Below are 24,142 nucleotides of genomic sequence, written 5' to 3' on the forward strand. Positions count from 1 at the left end.
ACAAATGCGTTGACTGGCAACTGGTGTGACATTGGATCAAGGACTTCGCCGCAGTGAGCGGGACACCCGCCAACTCTTCGGAACTTTTAGGCTTCTCTCTTCCAGCCGTGGAGAGGGACTGAGCAATTTTTTTGGGTTCAGCCATGACAAGTTATTAACAAAAGAATCAAATGGAATTTTGCACCACTATTGAGAGAGAGAGAGAGAGAGATTAGCATGAAGTTACGGGTTGGATAACAGTCTTGTCAACATGTTCCTTTATCTTGGAAAGTCGCACGGACTGCTTTGGGAACTACTGTTGATGGGAGTGTCGTTGGCCGCCGACTGCCCGCCGATGTGCATGTGCGATATCTTTAAGGTGAATTGTCGCAGCAAAGGGCTAAACGCGTTCCCGAAGAGCCTCCCGTTGAGCACCAGGTACCTCGACCTCTCCGACAACAGCATCTCCGAAATCAATTCTCTCGAACTTAATCTGCTCAGTGACCTGGTCCACTTGGATTGTAGCTACAACGCAATCTCGGAGATTTCGTCGCTGGATTTCCTCGCTGGAATGAAACTGGTTTATTTAGATATCAGTTACAACGCCTTGAAAAAGATTGGCTCGACCACCTTCGAAAGGTTAACTCGCTTGATTGTACTGAAGCTCAATAATAACAAGATACAAGAGGTGCACCAAAGGGCTTTTGAATCCAACATCGGGCTTCGCGTCCTCGATCTCCGCAACAACAGTCTGTCATTTTTAAACGTCTCCCTCATAAAACGCCTTCATGGATTGAAGTCCGTCTATTTGTCTGGAAATCCTTGGGAATGTCAATGCACGATTAAATTGCTGAGCCAGTGGCTAATGGAAAGCAAAAGTACGTTTCCAGGTGAGGTTCCGTCTCAAAATCCCTGTCAATGCCTGTACTGTATTTGCATAAAAATAAACCCCCCGCAATTTGCCGAGCGGGACAAAAGCGGAGTCGGTCCGGCCGCGAATCCTTCATCAGGACTCGAGTTGTTGTTTCCCTCAGTGCGTGTATCTGCTGTGACTGAGAGTGGGCAATAGATGAATTAAGAGACGAAGGCTGAGAAATAGTTGAATTAAAATATGAAGGGGAAAAGTTAGGTTTTTTTTTAAGATGACGGTTAAAAAGTTGGCTCAAGCCCCCTCTGGGTTTGACCTTCCCCAGCAGAGAGCAAATGGAAAAGTCCTGGAGAAACTCAGCAGGTCAGGCAGCATCCAGAGGAATGAAGGAGTTTTTTTTCCCACACACGAAAAGAGAATAAACAGTGAAATTGTCCAAAATTTCAGCCTTCCAATGATTCGAGATGGGTGAGATTTAATATTCGAGAGATTTGAGGTTCCTTTATTGTCATGTAGCACAGAACATCTAAAATGACACAAAATTGTCTTCTGCCTGCCTCAAGGAAGATAAAGAGTCTACATTAAAGTTGCCCATTGTGTCTTACAGTAAGAGAGAAAGGGGAGCAAAAGAGAGTCCCTTCAGAGTTAGTGAGTGTCTGAATTTGCCTCCAGAACTCCTTCAACCTCTGCAGCTGCACCGACTCCCGTTCAATTTATCAGTAAGCATAGCTCCAGATCCAAGCCTTCAGCGCCTGAGGTCCTTCGGGAGCCCTTCTTGCGCTCATCACTCTCAAATCCTGGCTCCAATACCTGGTTCCCATGGGCCAGTCTCCAGCAGCCAGTGGAGGTCCCCACACTGCAAATCACCCGCAGCCTGTGTGGGTCCCTCAGCTACTGAGGCTCTCATTGGTCAGCTGGCATGGTTACTGTCCTGCAGGGTTGACGCTTCTGCTTCTCCTTCTCAATGTGGTGAGAGAGGGGGGTGATGTTCTCCCCATTTCTGGTGCTCTGCGCTGGTCCACTTCTCCCTGGAGTCGGCAAACCCGCGTGGCAGCTGCCGTGCTCAGGGGACTGCTCTCTTGGGCACAGACCCATGATTGCAGGATTTTAGCTTAAAAACACTGTTGGCTCTTCTAATGCTGTATGGAGCTCTTCGGAACAGCACTATGTCTCCACACTCTGCTCTCCTGGGTCCACATCAGTGGCAGCACTGCTGTGACAGCAGCTCTAGCAGTGCCACCAATTTATCTCAAAATAAGCCTGGTTAATTCTGATGAACGGACTAAAAAAAGACCTTTATCTTTCAGATGAAGTGGCATCAATACCTTGTATTTGGCACTTTTCACATTTTGCACAATGGTAGGCTTGTCTGAAAGGTGGATCCAGGGTGATCTGGTGAATTGGATACAAAATTGTCTTGGTGGGAGGAGTCAGGGGTGGTAATTCAGGGTTGTTTTTCAGATTGGGATCAGTGCTGGGACATCTCTTCTTCATCATCTATATTAATGATTTGGAAAAGAGTGTTGTTGGCATGGTTAGTAAGTTTGCGAATGACACCAAAATTGTTATAGCAGACAGCGAAGTAAGTTATCTATGATTACAATGTGATCTAGATTAACTGGGAAAGGAAGCCAAGGAATGCAGGTGGAATTTTACTCAATGATACGTGTTAGTAATACATTGCAAAGGGATACATTTTAGTGAGGTAAACCAGAAGGCTTACACAGTAAATGGCAGGGGTAGAGTGTTATAGAACAGAGTGACTTGGAGTACAACTAAATAGTTCCCTGAAAATGGCTTGACAGGATGGTGAAGAAAGCATCTGGCATGCTTACTTTCATCGGTCAGTGCAATGAGTAAATTGTGGTTGTAATGGCCCACAAAACGAGTCATGACCCAGCTCACAAAATGGCCAGTGAACGTGGCAATCGTGAGGGCCCCATAGGGACCAATAGCCGTCATCCCTCATGATCTCCCGCACAGCAGGAAGCAACGGGCAATGGTAGGAATGCCAGCCAGTCGAAGGCCGGCACTGTAATGACATCATTCCTCTCATCAAAGGCAGGGAGTGAATACAAGCAGAACTGGCAATACAATAAATCAGTCTTCATCCTTGACTCGACTGTGCATATGGTTCTTTCTCCACACTTCGCATAGCATGCATTGCTACATTGGTGACCCCGACAGGTCCAACTGCCATTTGGAACTGAAGATAATGGACCAAGCAGGTCTCCACGTGGTCTTGCTAAAGCTGTCAACATTCTTGGCACCGCAGCCACACGTGTGGTTCAAACAGACTGAGACCCCGTTCCACCTTCAACAGATAACCACTGATGACACACACTACTATTATGTGAAGAGCTAGCTCGAACAGGACACATCAGTGAGAGTCCTTGATTTCCTACATCAGCCTCCAGAGAAAGGCAAATATGGTGCCTCAAAGAGCTACTAACCCACACTTTTGGGCTATCACAGCGCAAGCACTCCACCCACTTGCTGCACTTGGATGGTTTGGGGGACAGGGCCCTGACTGCCCTCATGAGCTTGCATTCACTGAGGGCCACAAGCCTTGCCTACTCTTTGAGCAGATTTTCCTGCAGCAGCTTCCTGAGGATATCTGACTCTTGCTTGCCGACGAGGACTTCAACGACCTGAGGAAAATCGCAGCCCAGGTGGACGTGCTCTGGAAAGTGAAGAAATGGCTCCTCGGTAGAACAGATTGCCAAGGCCCGACCCCAGCCAGCAACAAGGCCACAGCAGATGGAGAGGTAAGTGGACCCCCCTACCCAACCATTCAGAGCATATGGCCCACCTCAGACAACTATTCACCCACTGCAGGAGTTTGGGCTGACGATCAGCCCTACCGTGTCAATTTGAGGGGACATAATTGACTTTGTGGGGCATCGGATTGACAGGAACGAGTTGAAACCACTGCCCAGAAGGTGGAAGCTGTTCAGCGGTTCACGACATCTCACACCATGAAGAGTCTGCACGAGTTTGCCGGTATGATTAACTTCTACCATCAATTCATACCGTCAGCAGCTTGGATCACGTGTCCTCTTTTCATGCTCATGGTGGGGAAAAAAAGCCTCGGAGGCTTTCCAGGATACTCTGGCTAACGTCACACTTCTGGTTCACCCCAGGCTGGAGGCGCCGACTGCCCTCACGTGGATGCCTCCAGCACAGCGGTCAGAAGTGTGAGAAACAGAAGTACCTTCACAGAATTTACTCGAGACAAAAATTGAGAACAAAGAACATTTATTATACAACAATGCAAAGTTGGGTGCTTCCCCTTACCCTGGGAATACACACACATACTGGGCTCACCCAACTTTTATACAGTTCATTTCAGTGTAGAGGTAACCTCCCCACCTAACATTCTTCTGTCTCCTGGATAAGTTTGGCATTAGGCAATCCTGTCTGCCTACGTGCTGTTTCTGTGAACTTGGAGGACCAGGGGGTATCCTGTCTGTCACATCATGTCCTTATTCACAAACCTGCCTTTGTCCTTATTCACACCTTCTCAACCCCACAGGGCTTACCTTATATGCAGAACTTGCTAATTCTGTCTAAGGCTTACTAATTACATATGCAGAACTTGCTGACTGAAGACCCTTATCTTATTCAGACTAATCATTCTATTTATCTACCCTTATCCTATTCATACTGGCTTTATTCATTACACATACTTCATATTAGTTTTACTCCTCTCTCACAGAAGGATCCTTGAACAGCTAGTCGACAGCCAGAGGCAGCCCCTGGCCTTCTTTAACAGGCACCTCCGGCCACCTGAACTTTGACTGGGAGCTATTGGCACTGTACCTGGCGGTCAGGCACTTCTGATATTTTCTGGAAGGCAGACAATTGAGGTCAAGCCATTGTCTTTTGCCTGCCACAAAGTGTCTGACCTGTGGTCAGCCAGGCAGCAGAGGCACCTTTCCTACATGTCTGAATTCACCACGGACACCCTGCACATCGCTGGCAAGAGCATCATGTGGCCAATGCACTCTCCCATCCCGCCATCGAATCTACCCCCTCCCTATCTCAGGCCATAGACTATTCAGCCCTAGCTGAGGCACAACATAACAACCCTGAGATCACGATGTACAGGATGATGCTTTCCAGGCTGCGGCTGGAGGATGTCATTGCCCCTGGCAACCAGACACTCCACCAGCAAACCGTGCCCCATCATGCTGGCAGCAAGGAGACAGCAAGTCTTTGACGTGGTGCACAACTTGGCGCATCCGACCATCAGAACCATGGTGAAGATGGTGGCCAGCAGGTTCATCTGGCACAGGCTCCGCAAACAGGCCAGTCTTGCATGCTCTGCCAGGTATCCAAGGTGCAAACTCACACTAAAGCACCTCCCCAGACTTCTGAGCCAGTGTGGAGTAGGTTCAATTACATCCAGATTGATATCATGGGGCTGCTACCAGTTTCCCGTGGGGGTGAGATACCTCCTCACTATGGTTGACCGCTCCACGAGGTGGTCGGAGACAATCCTGATGGCTGACACACCCATGGAGACCTGCGTCAAGGCATTAATCAACACCTGGATATCCAGGTTCAGAGTCCCGGAATATCTCACCTCCGACGGGAGCACAGTTTACCTCGGGGCTCTGGGCAGCACTGGCAAAACTGTTTGGAACCCAACTCCACCATATCATGGCATATCACCCGCAGGCCAATGTGTTAGTGGAGCGGTTCCACAGACACTTAAAAGCAGCTCTGATGGCCTGGCTCAAGGGGCCCAACTGGGTGGATGAACTGCCTTGGGTCCTTCTGGGCATAAGCACTGCATTGAAAGAGGACTTTAATGCTTCTGCAGCAGAAATAATCTACATCACACCCTTGGTAATCCCAGGGGAGTTGTTGGCTGCTGCCAAGGAACCAGAAACCCTCACGGTTGTACTGAAACAGGGGACCTTAGCCCCTCCACGGTCCCCACCACATGGCCAACCCAAATCTTTCATCCCCAAGGACTTGCACACCTGTGAATATGTCTTTGTGTGAAGGGGAGCGACCAGGCACCCCTCCAAGGGCCATACAAGGGGTCGTATAGAGTCGTCAGGTATAATGGGATGAGGTGTGTATTGGATATTGCTGGCAAAGAGGAAACCTTCACCCTCGACCACCTGAAACTGGCCATATAGACATTCAGCCAATCAAGACTCAACCCCCGTGATGCAGAGGTAGGCCGCTCAAAGCGGCAGCGAACACTCCGATCACAAGTTCCGTGGGGTGGGGCCATGTAGCGGGCTGCAAACCGAGTCGCAACCCTGTTCACAACATGGCCAGCGAATGCAACGATTGCGATGACCCAACAGGGACCAACGGCTGTCATCCCGTGTCACCTCCCACAAGGCGGGAAATAGCGGGAATGCTGGCCAGTCAAAGGCTGGCACTGCAATGATGTTACTCCTGTTGTCAGAGGCAGGGAGTGAATATAAACAGAGCTGGAAGAGCAATAAATCAGTCTTTGACCTCAACTCGATTCCGTGTGTGTCATTCTTACTCCACACTTCGTGTAGCGTGCATGCTACAGGGTGTCGTTTTACAGCTATGTAAGTCATCGATGAGTCTGCACTTGGAGTACTGGGTATAGTTGTTGCCTACCACAGGAAGGAAGTCAATAAGTGAGAAAAAAAATCATAAGTATGTTAATGAATCATAAATGCTTGAGTAATAAAGAGAGATTGGATAAGCTGCAGGGGAAATCTCAAGTAGGGTGGACAAGGGAAAGGCAGTGGATGTAGTGTATTTGGATTTTAAAAAGGACTTCGAGAAGGTGCGCATAAGAGGTTGCTTAATAAGATTACCAGAAAAATAATAGATTGGGTAGAGCATTGGTTGATTGGCAGGAAGCAAAGGGTGGGAATAAAAGAATCCTATTCTGGTTGGTTGCCTGTTGCTAGTGGTTTTCTGTTGTTGGGGCCGCTTCTTTTTACAATGTGTATTGATGATTTAGATTGTGGATTAAATGGTTTTGTGGCAACGTTTGCAAATGACACCAAGATAGGTGGTAGAATACAAAGTGTAAAAGAAATCGAAACCTTGCAGAGAGACTTGGACAGTTTAGGAGAATGGGCGAAGAAATGGCAGATGAGATATAATTTTGAGAAATGTACAGTTGTGCATTTTGGTAGAGGAAATAAATAGTGGGATAATTATTTGGATGGGGAGAAAATTCAAACCTCAGAAGTACAAAGGGACTTGGGGTCCTTGTGTAGGATAATCTGAAAGTTGATCACAAGGTTGGATCAGCTGTAAGGAGGCGAATGTTATGTTGGCATTCATTTCAAAAGGGATTGTGTATAAGAATAAAGAGGTGTTGATGAGACTATGGGGCACTGGTGAGACCTCATTTGGAGTAACTATGTGCAGTTTTGGGCCCCATATCTTAGAAAGGATATAGCAAGGCTGGAGAGGGTACAGAAGAGGTTTACCAGAATGATTCCAGGAATGAAAAGGTTAACATATCAGGAACGCTTTGTGGCCCTTGGACTCTATTCATTAGAATATAGAAGAATGAGAGGGGATCTCATAGAAACATTTTGAATAATGAATGGATTGGACAGAGTAGATGTAAATAAGATGTTTCCCCTGTTGAGTGATTCCAGCACAAGAGGGCACAGTCTTAGAATTTAAAAAGTACCAATTTACAACTGAGATGAGGAGAAACTTCTTTAGCCAGAGGGTAGTGGATTTATGGAATTCATTGCCACATGAAGCTGTGGAGCAGGATCATTGGGCAGCAGGAACACGGGCATTGATTTAATGGGATCAGGAAGAGAAACTGCTGTTGCATTGTTACTCCAACACTCAGAGATGGCTAGCTAATATTTCACTAAGGAATTGCCTTAGGAACAGATTAATCAGCTATCAGAAATTTGGGAAAGTTGAACTCTTAGCTGTAGAGACCTGCCGATATGATGAGCACTTTTAAACATTTTGTCTCTTGTAATCCCTACAATAGTAAATTTTGTCTTGCTTATTTTAAAATGATAGTTTCATCTAATGTGTACCCAAAACCCTGCAGTGGCGTATTTGCTACTGTTCATCAACAACAGGTTAGATGTGGGGACATTCATTGTTTATAGTGTAGTGCTCAGTGACATCTACAAGACCTCAAATAGGAAGCAGGCCATATTCACACACTAAACTAAATACCACATAAGAGCTGAGCAATAACCTGGATTCAAATTGGTTGCTGTCTACACAGAGTTTGTATGTCCACCCCATGACCACCTGTATTTCATCTGCATGCTCTGGTTTCCTCCCACCCTCCAAAGACATACGGGATTAGCAGGTTATATGGGCAGTGTGGACTAAAGACCAGAAGGGCCTGTTACTGTGATGTATCTCTAAATGAATTTAAATCAAGATTTCTCTCCAAAGCCAGTCAAGAATGGTTATTATATTACCAAGTCATATGTCCTTCCTACACATAGACCATTATGCATTAAGTCGAGGGTCTATGACAGCACACACAGCAATCCTATCCCCCCCACTATTTTTATCTGAAACCTATCCTTCCAACATTTTCAACAATCACTCAGATTCCAGTCCTAACTTCACTCCAGGAGAATTTACACTATCCAATTAACCCACTCACTGGCATGTCCATGGGATGTGAGAAGAAATCTGAGTGACTTGAAGAATCCCATGTGATCATAGGGAGAATGTACAAATTCCACATAGAGAGCGTTAGAAGTCACTTTTGAGATAGCAGGGTCTGTGATGAAAAGAGGGTCAGGGCTCATTGTTTGAAAATAAAGAGTTTTACCCATTGTGGTAAACCACTGTATGCTTGCATTTATCAGTTTGAGTACACCCATTGGCTGACTATATCTATGGCCCCACCCACAGGCTCCTGAATTAAGGTGATTGTTCCACAGCCCCTCCCCAGTGCAGGACGGTGGAGCAGCATCGATGTATTTTTGTTCTATAGCTAATAAAAGCCGACCAGTTTGTTTAACTTCACTCTTTTTGAGTCATTGATGGTACATCAATTTTATTTGCTATAGTTTTTATAAATGCGGCAGATCCTGAAGCCAGAAAAACTGGAAATCAACCCTCAATCACCTGAGGCATCTACCAACTTTGAACTTTGGCTATGGTGTTTCGAGGCATTCCTGCAGGCATCTTCAGCCATCACGCGGCAGAGATTGACAAATTACAGGTACGGCACTCCCAGGTCGGCACCCTGGTGTACTCGATGATCAGGGATACGTGTGAAAGATTAACGAAGTCTACACCAGGCACCTCCTGGTGACCCGGGGAGTCAAATAGCAAATACCTCCGGGCCTTGCGAACCCTCGGAAGGACCTGTGAATGTAAGGCCATGATGGCTGCAGAGTACATAGAGGACCTGATCAGGGATGCCTATGTTGCAGGGATCAGGTCGATTTACTTCCGCCAAAGACTTCTGGAGCAAGGGGGAACTCAGGCTGTGGAGAGCAATTGAGCTGGAAGGTACACTGGAGGTGGCCCATCAGAACATGGAGGCCTACTCAACCGACAATGAGGCCACCTCGTGGTTGCCCCAGGCACCACCATCTTGGGACGCGTCGTCACCCATTCACCCTGCTACCGGTCCGACCACAGCAACAGTACTCTACGAATGCCTTCTACCTCCATCATCCGGTTCCATCAGCGACCTGACCATGGCCACTGTATTCCGGGAGCACCTGCAGTACTATTTCTGTGGCCTAGGCAAACACCCGAGGAAATGCTGCCCAGTGAAAGACACGGTCTGCTCCAGCTGCAGGAAGAAGGGACACTATGCTTAGGTATTCTCAGCAGCACTGATTGCGTGGATGGTGGAGACCACTATCTTGGATCTAGTAGAATCGCATGCAAGCATTGGGGGCAGTCATCTTGGGGTCTCAGTAGCGGCGTTTGTGGGGCCATGGTGGCTGCCATCTTGAAAATCAGTACGCGATCTCTCCGCTGTAGCGACAAGCAACATTCTGACACTGGCCTCCATCACACTCGACCAGCACAGCTCACATCACCTCACCAGGTCAATGATGGATATTCAGGTAAATGGCTATGAGACGAGTTGCCTGTTCGATAGTGGGAGCACGGAGAGATTCATTCATCCCTACACAGTGCAGCGCTACTCCCTTGCGGTAAGGCCAGTAAACCAAAAGGTCTTCTTGGCCTCAAAGTCACATACCATATAACAATGACAATACGGAAACAGGCCTTCTAGTCCGCACTGATTTAAGTGAAACTCCACTAGTTCAACCTACCAGCAGATGTCCATGGCAACTGTTTAGTTGCGCAGGGTACAGACTATAAAGACTTTAAACTATTGGTGATGCCACAGCTCTGTGCTGCCATGCTACTGGGACTTGATTTTCAATGTCAAATTAAAAGCATGACGATGGATTTTGATGGGACCATCCACCCCTCACTGTCTGTAACTAGCAGCTCTCAAATCGCCCACTGTGCTCCATCTACCCTTCATCTCCCCCCACCATTGCACACATCCAGCAGCCCAGTTGCTCATCACGCACTGTCTGCGTGCTCTCCATGCTCAAAATCACTCCTCCGCTGTTGTTCACCAATCTCACCTCCAACTGTAAACAGTTGGCATCAAAAGTAGACATTACAGTACAGTGCCGAGGACAGGGCCTTTATTCGAGAGGAAATGCAGAGGCTACTTAATGAGGGGATCATTGAAGCCAGGACCAGCCCTTGGAGAACATGTGGTGGAAATAAGAAATGGGGAGAGGAATAGGATGGTCATCGATTACAGTCAAACCATTAATAGGTTCACACAACTAGATGCGTACCTCCTTCCTCGTATATCCAATATGGTGAACCAAATTGCACAGTTTTCAGTCTTCTCTACCATCGACCTGAAATCCACACATTATCAGCTCCCTATCTGCCTAGAGGACCGCCAATATACTGAGTTCGAGGCCAATGGCCACCGCTACCACTTGCTGCAGGTCTCCTTTAGCGTCACCACTGAGCCTTGGTCTTCCAGTAGGAGATGGACCACATAAAAAATCAGTACGAGCTTCAGGTCACAATCCCATATCCTGACAATATCATCATCTGGGTTCACGACCTGCAGGACCATGACGCCAACCTTCAAAAATTCCTCCACACCACCAAACTCCTCAATCTCACGTACAATAAGGCTAAGTGTGTATTTCACACAACTTGCCTTTACATGCTTGGCTGTGTCATTGAGAATGGAGTCATTAGTCCTGACCCTGACTGCATGTGCCAGCTCCTGGAATTTCCCCTCCCCCTCCGTCTTAAGGCCCTGAAAAGCTTTTCTCTTACTATGCCCAGTTGGCCCCTAATTATGCAGACAAGGCCCACCCCCTCTTCAAATCCACCTCTTTTTCTCCGACGCTAGAGGACTGTGCAGCTTTCAACCGCATCAAGGCAAATATTGCCAAGGCCACAATGCACGATGTTGATGAATCCAACCCGTTCTAGGTGGAAAGTGATGTGTCAGACTTCGCTCTGGTTGCTACCCTTAACCAAGTTGGCAGACCAGTTACTTTCTTTTCCCATTCCCTCTAGGCCCAAAAATTCGACACCTCGCTGTTGAGAAGGAGGCTCAGGCCATTGTCGAGGCAGCGCAGCACTGGAGACACTACCTGGCTGGTAAACAATTCACCCTGCTAACTGACCAATGTGCAGTTGTGTTCATGTTCAATAATCAGCAGTGGGGTAAAATCAAAAACAACAAGATATTGAGGTGGAGAATTGAACTGTCCACCTACAATTACGATATCTCGTACTGGCCCGGGAAATTCAATGAGCCACCTGACACCCTGTTCCGCTGGACTTGTGCCAGCGCACAGATTGAAGGGTTACAAGCCCTTCATAATGGTCTCTGCCACGCTGGGGTTGCCAGGTTCTTCCACTTTGTCAAGTCAATGACCAAAAATTGCCAGGTCTGCACGGAGTGCAAACCACACTAATACTGGCCAGACAAAGCACAGTTGATAAAGGCTACCTAGTCTTTGAATGCCTGTGTGTCGACTTAGAAGAACCCTTGCCCTCCACGGACTGCAATGTATACTTCCTCAATGTTATTGATGTGTACTCCTGTTTTCCGTTTGCCATTCCTTGCTCTGACATGACAGCTGGCACAGTCACCAAGGCCCTGTGAAGTCTCTTCACTCTATTCAGTTTCCCCAGCTATATTCATAGTGAACGGGAAACCTCTTATCTGAGTAGCAAGCTGTGCCAGTACCTGCTGGCCAGAGGCATTGCCAGGAGCAGGACCACCAGCTACAATCCCTGGAGGAATAGGCAGGTGGAAAGGGAAAACACCATAGTCTAGGGGCCTTCCAGTCTCCCACTGGCAAGAGGTCCTCCCAGAGGTTTTCCACCCCCATCAGGCCCCTCCTATGTTCTGCCACGAATGCCACACCTTATGAACAGGTTTTTCTTTCCCAGGAAATCTGGGACAGGGACCACACTGCTGGTGAGGTTGACATCCCCAGTCCTACTCTCGAAGTATGTGAGGAACCATAAACCTGACCCTCTAGTCGAAAGGGTCCACCTCCTCCACAGCAACCCCCAATATGTGTTCATTGCGTACCCTTACAGGCATGAGGACACTGTCTCCATTAGGGATCTGGCACCCTCAGGGGCTATGGAGACATCTACTGATCTACTCCACACCACCCTCACCACTAGTCATCCACAATGCACCAGGGCCATGGCACATTACCTCACCCCCAACAGAAGACACCAGATTCATCACCGCATACCCACCAGTCCAATGCCGATGATTGCACACAGGCACCCCAGACTGCCAGGACCCCACCACTGCACCACAATTGCAGCCGGATTTATGATGGTCACAGCAAAAAACCAGACCACCTGAAAGTCTTAATTTGTAACTATTTAATCAGCACTTCACCCAGCCGGACTAAAAAAAAACAAAGGTGAATGTGGTAAACCACTGTATGAATATATTTATCTCTTTGGGCACACCCATTGGCTGACTGTGCCTGTGGCCCCTCCCACAAGCTCCTGAATAAAGGTGACTGTTCCAAGCACCCTCCCCAGCGCAGGACAGTCGAGCAGCATGGACTGCCCTTTGTTTCTATAACACATAAAAGTCATCAGTTTGCTCAACTTCAGTCTTTTGGAGTCCTTGATGGTGCATCACCCATTGAAGATGGAGATGAGAATTATTTTTTCTCTCAGAAGACTGCCATGAATCTTTAGAAATTAGTCTCTTCCTCAAAGGGAAGTGAAAGCAGAGTCTTTGTATCGTTTTGGGTTGTATTCCTGCGAAGTTGGGGAGGGGGAAGGAGATGCTGCATAAAAGGCCATGGGTAAGCAGGAATAACCATATAACAATTACAGCACGGAAATAGGCCATTTTGGCAGAATTAAAGTTAAAATCAGATCAACCATGATCTAAAGGTCAAGGAGATGCTTTGGAGAGTCCATAAGATGTCGTAGAAGAATTAGTCCATCCCACCCATATAGTCAGCCATGCTATTCAATTCATGACTGATGTACTTTTCCTCTCAATCCCATTGTCTTGCCTTGGAAACCCTAACTAATATACCCATTAACTTAGCCTACGCAGCTGTCTGAGGCAACGATTCCACAGATTCACTACCTTCTGGTCACCTTCAGGAGAATAGATCCAAAGAAAGCATCGGCCTGGATGGAGTAGCTGGCCAAGTATTAAAAATCTGTGCTGATCAATTTACCACTGTATTCACGGATATCTTCAATATCTCACTCCAGCAGGGCATGGTACCCACCTGTTTCAAACAGACATCAATCATACCAGTGCCCAAGAAGTGTAGAAACCTGATTAATGATGTCAACAATGATGAAGTGTTTTGAAAGGCTGATGTTGAAGCATATCAGATCATTTCTGAGTATGACATAGCAGGACATAGATACGTTACAGTTCACCTACTGCAGCAGCAGATGCTATCATCTCACTGGCGCAACTCAAAGGCCTGGAACACCTGGATAGTAAAGATACATTCATCAGGATGCTCTTTATCGACTACAGTTCATCATTTAATACCATTATCCCCTCAAAACAGATCAGAAACTCCAAGACACGGGATTCAACATCCCACTGTGTAATTGGATCATGGATTTCCTCATCTCCAGGCCACAATCAGTCAAGATTGGTAAGAACATCTTCTCCACAATCTCCATCAGTATTGGAGTGCCACAGGGCTGCATTCTTAGCCCCCTTCATATCTCACTTTATACCTACGACTTAGTGGCCCAGTACAACAATAACACCGTCTACAAATTTGCCTCCAATATGATGGTAGTGGGTTGTATAAAGGAAGGAGATGAGTCAGCATGTAGGAGGGAGATTGAAAACTTGGCTGAAGGTGCACCAACAACAACCTTGCACTCAATGTCACCAAAACTAGGGAGCTGATTGTTGATTTCAGGAAGTGAAAACCAGAAATATACAATCCAGTGATCATTGGGGGATCAGAGGTGGAGAAGGTGAGCACATTTAAGTTCTTGAGATTTACTACTTCAGAGGATCTTTCCTGGACCAAACACACTAATTGCATCATGAAGAAAGCATGTCAGCACCTCTACTTCCTCAGGAGTTTGCAGAGGTTTGGTTTGACACCAGAAACCCTGGTAAATTTCTACAGATCTATGGTGGAAAGTGTGCTGACTGCTGCATCATGGTCTGGTAGGAGAACACCAAATACCCCTGAGTGTAAATCCCTGCAAAAGATTGTGGCCATAGCTCAGGACATCACAGGCAAAACCCTCCCAACTATTGAGTACATCTACAGAGAATGTTGTTGGAAAGCAGCAATCATCAAGGATCCACACCACCCAGCACACGTTCTGTTCTCACTGTTGCCATGAGGAAAGAGGTATAGATGCCACAAGACTCGAACCAACAGACTCCTCAACAACAAACTCAATCAGGGATTCTTTTAAGGACTTACTTGTGCATTTTACTGGTTTTTTAAAAATTCTCTCTGTATTGCACAGTCATTTTGTTTACATTTGTTATCTGTTTACAGTTCTTTATTTCTTTACTTGTATATGCTGTGTACAGGTTTTTGTTTTGCATTACCGATAAATGGTAGTTCTGCCATACCCACAGAAAAAGAATCTCAGGTTTGATTGTAATGTCATGTTTATATTCTGACAATAAATTTGAAATCTGAAGTAATTTCCCCTATCTCTGTTCTGAAGGGACATCCTTTTATTCTGAAATTATACCTCCCTGTTCCTGGACTCTCCCACTGTTGGAAATGCCTTTTCTATCACTCTATCCATGCCACTCTATCCATCCCTTTTAATAGCTCAAGCGGTAGAGTGACATATTCCTCTGCTCACTTTATTTTTTTAACAGCATGCTAGTATAATTTTGTCCACTTGTTCTGACTTCAACAAGCATTTAAAAGCTCTCAAACTAATTAAAATAAAGTTAAATCTGAAAGTTAACACAAAAATTAAAAAACAAGATAATAAAAATGCTGGAAACTCGATGGAATTAAAAGTGGAATTTATCTTGTGTTTGCCCTTTTTGTTCAGTTGTGGATCTAATTTAAGCCACTGTGGGCTGATATTTCAGTGTTGGGAAATCTGTGGTTTGCATTCCCTGTTAGACTTTGTGAGGAGATCAATGGGATTGGATAGGCATCCTGACTTCAGCAATGAACTGAACTGGTGCTCAGGACATCTCCATCCCCTTGTGAGTTCAAAACTTCCAATAAGTTATTTGATGAAAGTCAAACCATGAAGAAAGCATGTCAGCACCTCTTCTTCCTCAGGAGTTTGCAGAGGTTTGGTATGACACCAGAAACCCTGGTAAATTTCTACAGATGTATGGTGGAAAGTGTGGAATTGCCACTTTGCTTCAGAGATGGCCTTCCATAGGTTGCACCCACTGGTTCTCCAATCAGCTCTGGATCATCTCAAAAACAACAATTCATACATACAGCTGCCTTTAATCGACTACAGCTTGGCCTTCAATACCATTATTCCCTCAGTGCTGGTCAAAAAGCTACAAACTCTAGGTAATAGCAGAAGATTCTGACCATAAATATTAAACTGAAAATGTTAAGTTCCAATGGAGATTTTGTTTCCTTTTCTTGCTTTGATGATTATGATTCAATGTCATTCTGTGAACAAATCAGTGAAGGAAACTAATTTGCTTTTGATTTAACAGATAATGAAGACACTGTCTGCTCTCGTCCAAAATCAATGGTTGGAATACCAGTCTCTGAAGCCTTAAGCAAGATATTTTATATTTGTGTCGCACCTCTGGATTACTTCGACTATATATTTTTCGTTATGGTTGGTTTTACAATATTTATAAGCGGTATCATTGTTGCCTCAATTGTAGGTTTATTCATGGTCTGCTTGGAGCGTCATAGGATGGTTACAGGAAATGAAGATGATATAGAAATGGCACTGTATCAGCGAAGAACATCTGTTGTGAGAAGTAGCAAGTTCAAAGTATGACAAAGGACTTTACAGGAATATCATATTTCCATGAATGCTTTAATTAATTACCAAGGTCATTGGTAGGATGGTTCATGTTCTGTACTTCAATGAAATGAATTATTTATTAACCAATGGATCAATGTAATGGATAATGTAGAACTTTGGAGTGCATCACTCTGCTAAATTATTATCGTTCAAATATGTAATACCTCCTTTACAATTTAATATTATCAGAAGCACAGATTTATTTTGTAAACTATATGCCAATAAACTTTATTATACATTTCCAAAATGTGTAACTTTGCCCTCTCAATGACTAGGAGCATGGTGTTTTGAAAGGAAAATCACCAAAGTTCCCTGTTGATAAACAGATTCTATTCATACAGGCATCTGATTGTTGGTAAATGGCTCAGTGCATCAAGACTGTTCTGATTTTCCTGCATAATTTTCTCTGATTTCCTGTTGAATTTGAGCATTTTGATGATAGGCGAATTGCAGTGGGTCCAGATCTTTGCTTAGGTATGTGTTAATTCTGGCCATGACCAGCCTCTCAAAGCATTTCCATCATTGCTGGTTGTTGTTGAGGCAGCTCACACTACTCTTCTTGGGCACCAGGATGATTGATGCCCTTTTGAAGCACGTGGGAACCTCTGACTGCAGCAATGAGATATTGAAAATGTCCATGAACACTCTGGCTAGTTGGTTGGTGCAGATCTTCAGTACCCTGCCAGGTACGCTGTCAGGGCCTGACGCCTTGTGAGGGTTCACCCTATTGAATGATGTTCTGACATCTCCCTCAGATACAGATATCACAAGGTCCTCAGCCTTTTCAGGAATTCTAGTGGGCACTGTTTGGGTCTTCTTCTCAAAGTGGGGATAGAAGGTGTTCAGTTCATTGGGTAATGAACCATCTATAGAGTTTGCCCTTGCTTTGTAAACAAATGGCCTGCACTCTCTACCGTAACTGGTATGCATCTGTCTCGGTCTCCAGCTACCTCCGGAATTGCCACTTTGCTTCAGAGATGGCCTTCCATAGGTTGCACCCACTGGCTCTCCAATCAGCTCTGGATCATCTCAAAAACAACAATTCATACATACGGCTGCCTTTAATCGACTACAGCTTGGCCTTCAATATCATTATTCCCTCAGTGCTGGTCAAAAAGCTACAAACTCTAGGTAATAGCAAATAGATGCAGGAGCAAGCTTTTCGGTCCTTCAAGTCAGCACTGCTGTTCACTGTGATCATGGCTGATCATCCACAATCAGTACCTCATTCCTGCCTTCACCCCACATCCCTTGACTCCACTATCTTTAAGAACTCTATCTAACTCTTTCTTGAAAGCATCCAGACAATTGTCCTCCATTGCTTTCTGAGCCAGATCACTCCACAGATCCATGACACTCTGAGTAAAAAAGATTTTCCTCAACTCCATTCTAAATAGCCTACCCCTTATTCTTAAACTGTGGCCTCTGGTTCTGAACTTCCCCCACCATCAGGAAGATGTTCCCTGCCTCTAGTGTGTCCAATCTCTTAATAATCTTATATGTTTCAATCAGATTCCCTCTTATCCTTTTAAATTCCAGTGTATACAAACCTATTTTCTCCAGTCTTTCAACATATGTCAGCTCTGCCATCCTGGGAATTAACCTCATGAACCAATGCTGCACTCCCTCAATAGCAAGAATGTCCTTCATCAAACTTGGAGACAAAAACTGCACACAATAGTCCAGGTGTGATCTCATCAGGGCCCTGTACAACTGCAGAAGGACCTCTTTGCTCCTATACTCAACTCCTCTCGTTACGAAGTCCAACATGTCATTTGCTTTCTTCAATGCCTGCTGTACCTGCATGCTTACTTTCAGTGACTGATGAACAAAGACAACTCGATCTGGTTGTACTTCCCCTTTTCCAAACTTGACACCATTCAGATAGTATTTTGCCTTTCTGTTCTTGCCACCAAAGTGGATAACCTCACATTTATCCACATTAAACTCCATCTGCCATGCACCTGTCCACTCACCAAACTTGTCCGTCACCCTGTATTCTCATAACATCCTCCTCACATTTCACATTGCCTCTCAGCTTTGTGTCATCTGCAAATTTGCTAATATTACTTTTAATCCCTTTATCTAAATCATGAATGTATAATGGAAATAGCTGCAATCCTAGCACTGAGCCTTGTGGTACCCCACTAATCACTGCCTGCCATTCTGAAGGTACCCATTAATCCCTATTCTTTGTTTTCTGTCTGCCAACCAATTTTCTATGCATGTCAGTACCCTACCCCCAGTACCAGGGGCTCTGATTTTTCTCACCAATCAAAGGCTTTCTGAAAGTCCAGGTACACTACATCCACTGGCTTTTCTCTTGTCCATTTTCATAATTATGTTCTCAAAAAATTCCAGAAAATTAGTTAAGCATGATTTCTCCTTCGTAAATCAGTGCTGACTCAGACCAATCCTGTTACTGCTATCCAAATGTGTGGCTATTTCATCTTTTATAATTGACTCCAGCATCTCCTCACCACTGATGTCAGGCTACCTGGTCCATAATTCCCTGTTTTCTCTCTCCCTCCTTTCTTAAAAGGTGGGATAACATTAGCTTCCCTTCATTCCACAGTAAATGATCCTGAATCTATGGAACTTTGGAAAATGATTACCAATGCGTCCCCCTCTGCACCTGGATCCTTGACTTTCTCATCGGAAGACCACTGTCACTATGAATTGGAAACAACGTCTCCTTCTAGAGCCACCTCCTTATGTACCCTTGGATATAAACCATCAGGCTCTGGGGATATATCAGCCATCAGTCTACCCAACACCATTTTCTGCTTAATGTGAATTTCCTTCAGTTCATTCTAGGTCCTCTGTCCACTATTACATCTGGGAGATTGTTTGTGTCTTCCCTAGTGAAGACAGATCCAAAGTACCTGTTCAAACCATCTGCCATTTCCTTGTTTCCCATAATAATTTCATCTGTTTCTGTCTTCAGGGCCCAACTTTGATCTTAACTAATTTTTTCCCCTTCACATAGTTAAAGAAGCTTTTACAATCCTCACTTATATTCCTGGCAAGCTTATCTTCATACCTCATCTTTTCTCCCTGTATTGCCTTTTTAGTTTTATTCTGTTGCTCTTTAAAAGTTTCCCAATCCTCTGGCTTCCCGTTCATCTTTGCTATGTTATACTTCTCTTTTATTTGTATACTGTCCTTGTATTCCCTTCTCAGCCACAGTAACCCCTTACTCCCCTTAGAATCTTTCTTCCTCTTTGGAATGAACTGATCCTTCACCTTCTGAATTATTCCCAGAAATACCTCCCATTGTGGTTCCACCGTCATCCCTGGTAGAGTATCTTTCCAGTCAACTTTGCCCAACTCCTCCCTCATGGCTCCATAGTCCCCTTTGTTCAATTATAATATCGACACTTCTGATTTTCCCTTCTCCCTCTCAAATTGTAGATTAAAGCTTATAATATTATGATCACTACCTCCTAATGGCTCCTTTACCTCGAATTCCCTTATCAAATTCGGTTCATTACACAACATTAAATCCAGAATTGCCTTCTCCCTGTTAGGCTCTAATATAAGCTGTTCTAAGAATCCATCTCGAAGGCACTCCAAAAACTCCCTTTCTTGTGGTCCAGTTCCAACCTGATTTTCCCAGTCTATCTGTATGTTGAAGTACCCCATAACAACCTTGGTGACATGCCAGTTTTAACTCTTGATTCAACTTACACCCTATTTCCAGGCTACTATTTGGGGGCCTGTAGATAACTCCCATCAGGGTCTTTTTGCCCTTACAATTACTCAGTTAATTGTAAGAAGCATACTCACTCCTCATTTCCTGATTCTATGTCACCCCTCGCAAGGGACCGAATTTAATTCCTCACCAACAGAGCCACCACACCCCCTCGGTCCACCTGTCTGTCCTTTCGATAGGACGTATACCCTTGAATATTCATTTCCCAGCTCTCATTCTTTTGGAGCCATGTCTCTGTTATTCATACATCATACTTGACAATTGCCAACCGTATCCCCCTCTGCACATGGATCCTTGACTTTCTCATCAGAAGACCACAGTCAGTATGAGTTGGAAACAACGTCTCCTTCTCACTGATTATCAACACAGGTGCACCACAAGGATGCGTGCTTAGCCCACTGTTCTACTCATTATACATCCATAACTGTGTGGCCAGGCATAATTCCAATGCTATCTACAAGTTTTCCAATGACACCACAGTTGTCAACAGAATCACAGATGGCTATGAGGAAGCGTACAGGAGGAAGATGGATCAGCTCATTGAATGGTGTAACAACCACCTTGCACTCAACATTAGCAAAATTGAGGAGATGATTGTGGATTTTAGGAGGAAGTCAGAAGAATACGGAGGCGCCAACTCTCAGGACAAGAATAAACTCCAGAGGGTTGTTAACTCGACCTGCGACATCACAGGTACCAGACTTCACTCCGTCGAGGAGATCTACATGAGGCAGTGTCTTAAAAAAGCAGTGTCTATCCTCAAAGACCCCCCACCACCCAGGCCACACCCTCTTCACTCTGCTACCATCGGGGAAAAGGTGCAGAACCCCAAGACGAGCACTCAGCAGCACAAGGACAACTTCTTCCCTGCTGCCATCAGATTCCTGAATAATCAATGAACTAGACACTGCCTTACTTTTTGTACACTACTATAAATAAAATAAATTAAAATAGTAATGTTGTAAGATGGTTATAATATGAATGTTGCTGCCGAAAAACACCAAATTTCATGACTTGCTCATGAAAATAAATTATGATTTTGATTCTAAGTTAAGAACACAAGGAATAGAAGCAGCAGACGACAATCTGGCCCATAAAGCCTGCTTTGTTATTGGATAAGATCAATGGCTGATCTGGGCCGTGGACTCAGCACCTGCCTTTTCCCCATAACCTTTAATTAATTTACTATTGCAAAAATCTATCCAACCTTGCCTGAAAAATATTTAATGAGGCAGCCTCTACTGCTTTCTTGGGCAGAGAATTCCACAGATTTACTACTCTCTGGGAAAATCATCCTCATTTCTGTCCTAAGTCCACTCATTCTCTGCTTGTTCTAGTCTGACCTGATATTGAAAACCACTTTCCTGCCTTATCTATTCCTTTCAAAATGTTAGAGGTTTCTGTAAGACCCCTTCTCATTCTTCTGAATTTCAGCAAGTTTAGCCCCAGGTGACTCAATCTTTCTTCATAGGCTAACCCCCTTCAGCTCTGGAATCAACCTGGTGAACCTCCTTTCCAAATTGATTTAATTGATTAAAGTGAAGACTAAATAAGGACACCAGAACAACGAAGCCTAACTCTGTCATCACCAGTAACAAATATAGTGGATAAGAGGTGGGAAACCTTTTTTTTTTTTACTTTGTGCAGGTCAGTTGAAGGCAATGCTACCATAATGAAAATTTTCTGACTCAACACAAAGGAAACATTGAACTTGGGTTAGTACTGAGTAAATTCTACTTCAAGGTTCTGTAGCACAAATGTTTGGGGCACTATGAATGGCAGGTGTAGATTTTTGGATTGTTATGTGACAACTGAATTTATTCTAACTGGAGTTATTTCCACGTCCTCAGTGGTATGTGAGCAGAAACAATAGCCCCTTTCACATTTGCATTCCACTAAATTGACTGTTCAGTGTCCTGGGATAGGAATGGGGGTTTGGCTTTTCACACTTGGCCACTCCTAACTGGGACACTGAATGCTTTCACATTTGCAAGGAGCCATCCCAAGGGTTAGGACTGGTGATGTCATGACACATCAAGTGATGGTGGACCTGGCCTAAATCCTAATCAATGTATTATGATCTTATATTTGAACAAAATTAATCTTGCATAATTATAACATAATTAAACTTTATGTACAGTACGGTATGAGCCCTTCAGCCTCTGTTATTGTGCCGACGTATATAAACCTTTATAAGGGAGCATGGGAAAGTGAGAGCAATAAATAGTAAAAGCGTACAATTTTTAAACAGGGTGGGGAAAGTTGGTAGCAGTATAGCGCCCAATTTATATAGTGTTGAAAAGTTGGTACCACTATCATGTACAATTTAAACAGCGTGGGAAAGTTGGTAGCACTATTGCGTACAATTTATAAATACCGTGGGAAAAAGTGATGGAATACCTGCCCTCCCAGAATGCCATGTGGCAGGGACAGGGCTGAATACATGGAGCATTCATAGAGGGGTTTCTCTGCTGCATGGCATTCTGGGAAGTCAGGTCTGCCATTGCTTTTTTTTCCCCATAGTCTTCATAAATTGTGTGCTATAGCACTACCAATTTTCCCATGCTGTTTAACAATTGTCTGCTATTGCTATTTATTACTATTTATTTCCCCTCTCTCTCTCTCTCTCTCTCTCTTCCACTGTGACTTTCCCATGGCAAAGTAATCTTTTCTTCCTGCACTCACACAAAAACTTGGGTCATTTCAATCCCACAGTGCAATGACCCATTTCACACGCCTGATTGCAACTGCAGATGCTGAGGATTGTTCTAGGGGTCAAGGCCGTCAATCCCCACTGTGAGATGAGCTGATTTTGCTTTCACACTTACCATTTTAAAGGTCTATTGGTGTTTGATTCCTGGGATCACTTGCAAATGTGAAAGGGGCTAATGTTGCATAGAGATTGATATCCAATATCTTAACAACAGTCACAGTGCCACTTTCTGCCATGGTCTGAAGTGCCATCTGCATTTGAACACGCACAATAAACCAAAGGATGGCTTCTGATTGATAAATGTTTTCCACTAGAAACATGATCCAAGATTACACTACCCACATTACAAACTCGTGGATAATTTGGTTACAATGAAATATGAGTTGCTTATGCTCTGCAGTCTGTATCACTATGTAGCAGCCTTGCAGTACTTTGCAAAGTATGGGCCAAAAGCTCAGGTGGTTTGCTGAACACTACTTCGCCTAGGTATCAGGAATTGCACTTGCTCCAACCACAAGATGAACAGCAGAGGATGAGGATGGAAGGACCAATACATTTCTAGTCTGACATACATAAATAACACACTTCACTGCAAGTAAACACAATTCGCCAAATCTTCACACTTTCTCTTCCCTTCATTATTGACCATCACAACATTCACTTTGGTCAAACTACCAGAAGAAATGTCACTATGAAATAAAGACTCCAAACCGTGTTCACCAACCAATTGTCTAAATTAATACAGATTTATAAAAAATACTCCATGTGCCTAGCTTTCATGAATTCTTGTCTTTTCCAGGGCACCTCGATTTTTCTACCCAGTTTAGCTTTGGATGGCTACTGTCTTTCAATGGAAGAAACACGACAGGAGTCTGGAAGATGTCCAGAAACCTTAGAGAAGGCCAGTTTTTGTGCAGGAATTGGTCGGGGTGATGGGCATCAGCAAGGGGATCGGTGGAGTGAATGTGATGCGTTTATGAATGCTATCATTCTGAGAGAGGATGGCAGATTAATACCCCTCGCAATCACGAATATTCCAACATTTCCCACAGCACCTTCCACCCCATCTAAAACAAAGTGACATCTCAATAATCTGTTGGTCTATGGATTTCTGGAGTGCTGAGGCATTCGACAAGCCTGTATGAACTCTGGCATTCCGTGATTGTATCACAGAAATCTGGCCATCTGTTTACAGCATGACAGATGTTGAATTACATCTGGTGGTGCTGCAATGAGTGCTGAGAAATAACAGATAATACTTTTTTTTTAAAAATTCCACCTTCATTTGGGCTCAGAGACTTCCATCTTGGAAAGAATATGCTCCTTGAAAGAATAGCAACATTAAATCCCTGAGCAACATTAA

The 24,142-nt window shown here is 44.5% G+C and overlaps 1 protein-coding gene across 7 annotated transcripts; it reads left to right on the forward strand.

Annotated features, from left to right (window-relative positions):
- Positions 1-8: 8 nt before the first annotated feature.
- On the forward strand, positions 9-24,142 carry LOC138763508 (leucine-rich repeat-containing protein 52-like). 7 transcript variants are annotated; one of them, XM_069937782.1, is made up of 3 exons: positions 9-869; positions 11,399-11,482; positions 16,029-16,434. In XM_069937782.1, exons 1-3 carry the CDS (start codon positions 251-253, stop codon positions 16,322-16,324), a joined length of 999 nt encoding a protein of 332 aa, XP_069793883.1. In that variant the 5' UTR covers positions 9-250; the 3' UTR covers positions 16,325-16,434. The 7 variants fall into 7 exon arrangements, with proteins under 7 accessions (XP_069793883.1, XP_069793884.1, XP_069793886.1 ...); XM_069937783.1 differs by having other exon boundaries at positions 9-857; XM_069937786.1 differs by having other exon boundaries at positions 14-869; positions 16,206-16,434.

Source organism: Narcine bancroftii, chromosome 5, assembly GCF_036971445.1.
Source record: "Narcine bancroftii isolate sNarBan1 chromosome 5, sNarBan1.hap1, whole genome shotgun sequence".
Classification (NCBI taxonomy): Eukaryota; Metazoa; Chordata; class Chondrichthyes; order Torpediniformes; family Narcinidae; genus Narcine; species Narcine bancroftii.

Coding starts and splice junctions, on each gene's coding strand:
- LOC138763508 (XM_069937782.1), top strand. CDS start 251: ATGTTCCTTTATCTTGGAAAGTCGCACGGACTGCTTTGGGAACTACTG. Junction 870..11,398: donor AAGCAAAAGTACGTTTCCAG/GTGAGGTTCCGT, acceptor CATTCCCTCTAG/GCCCAAAAATTCGACACCTC. Junction 11,483..16,028: donor CTGGAGACACTACCTGGCTG/GTAAACAATTCA, acceptor TTGATTTAACAG/ATAATGAAGACACTGTCTGC.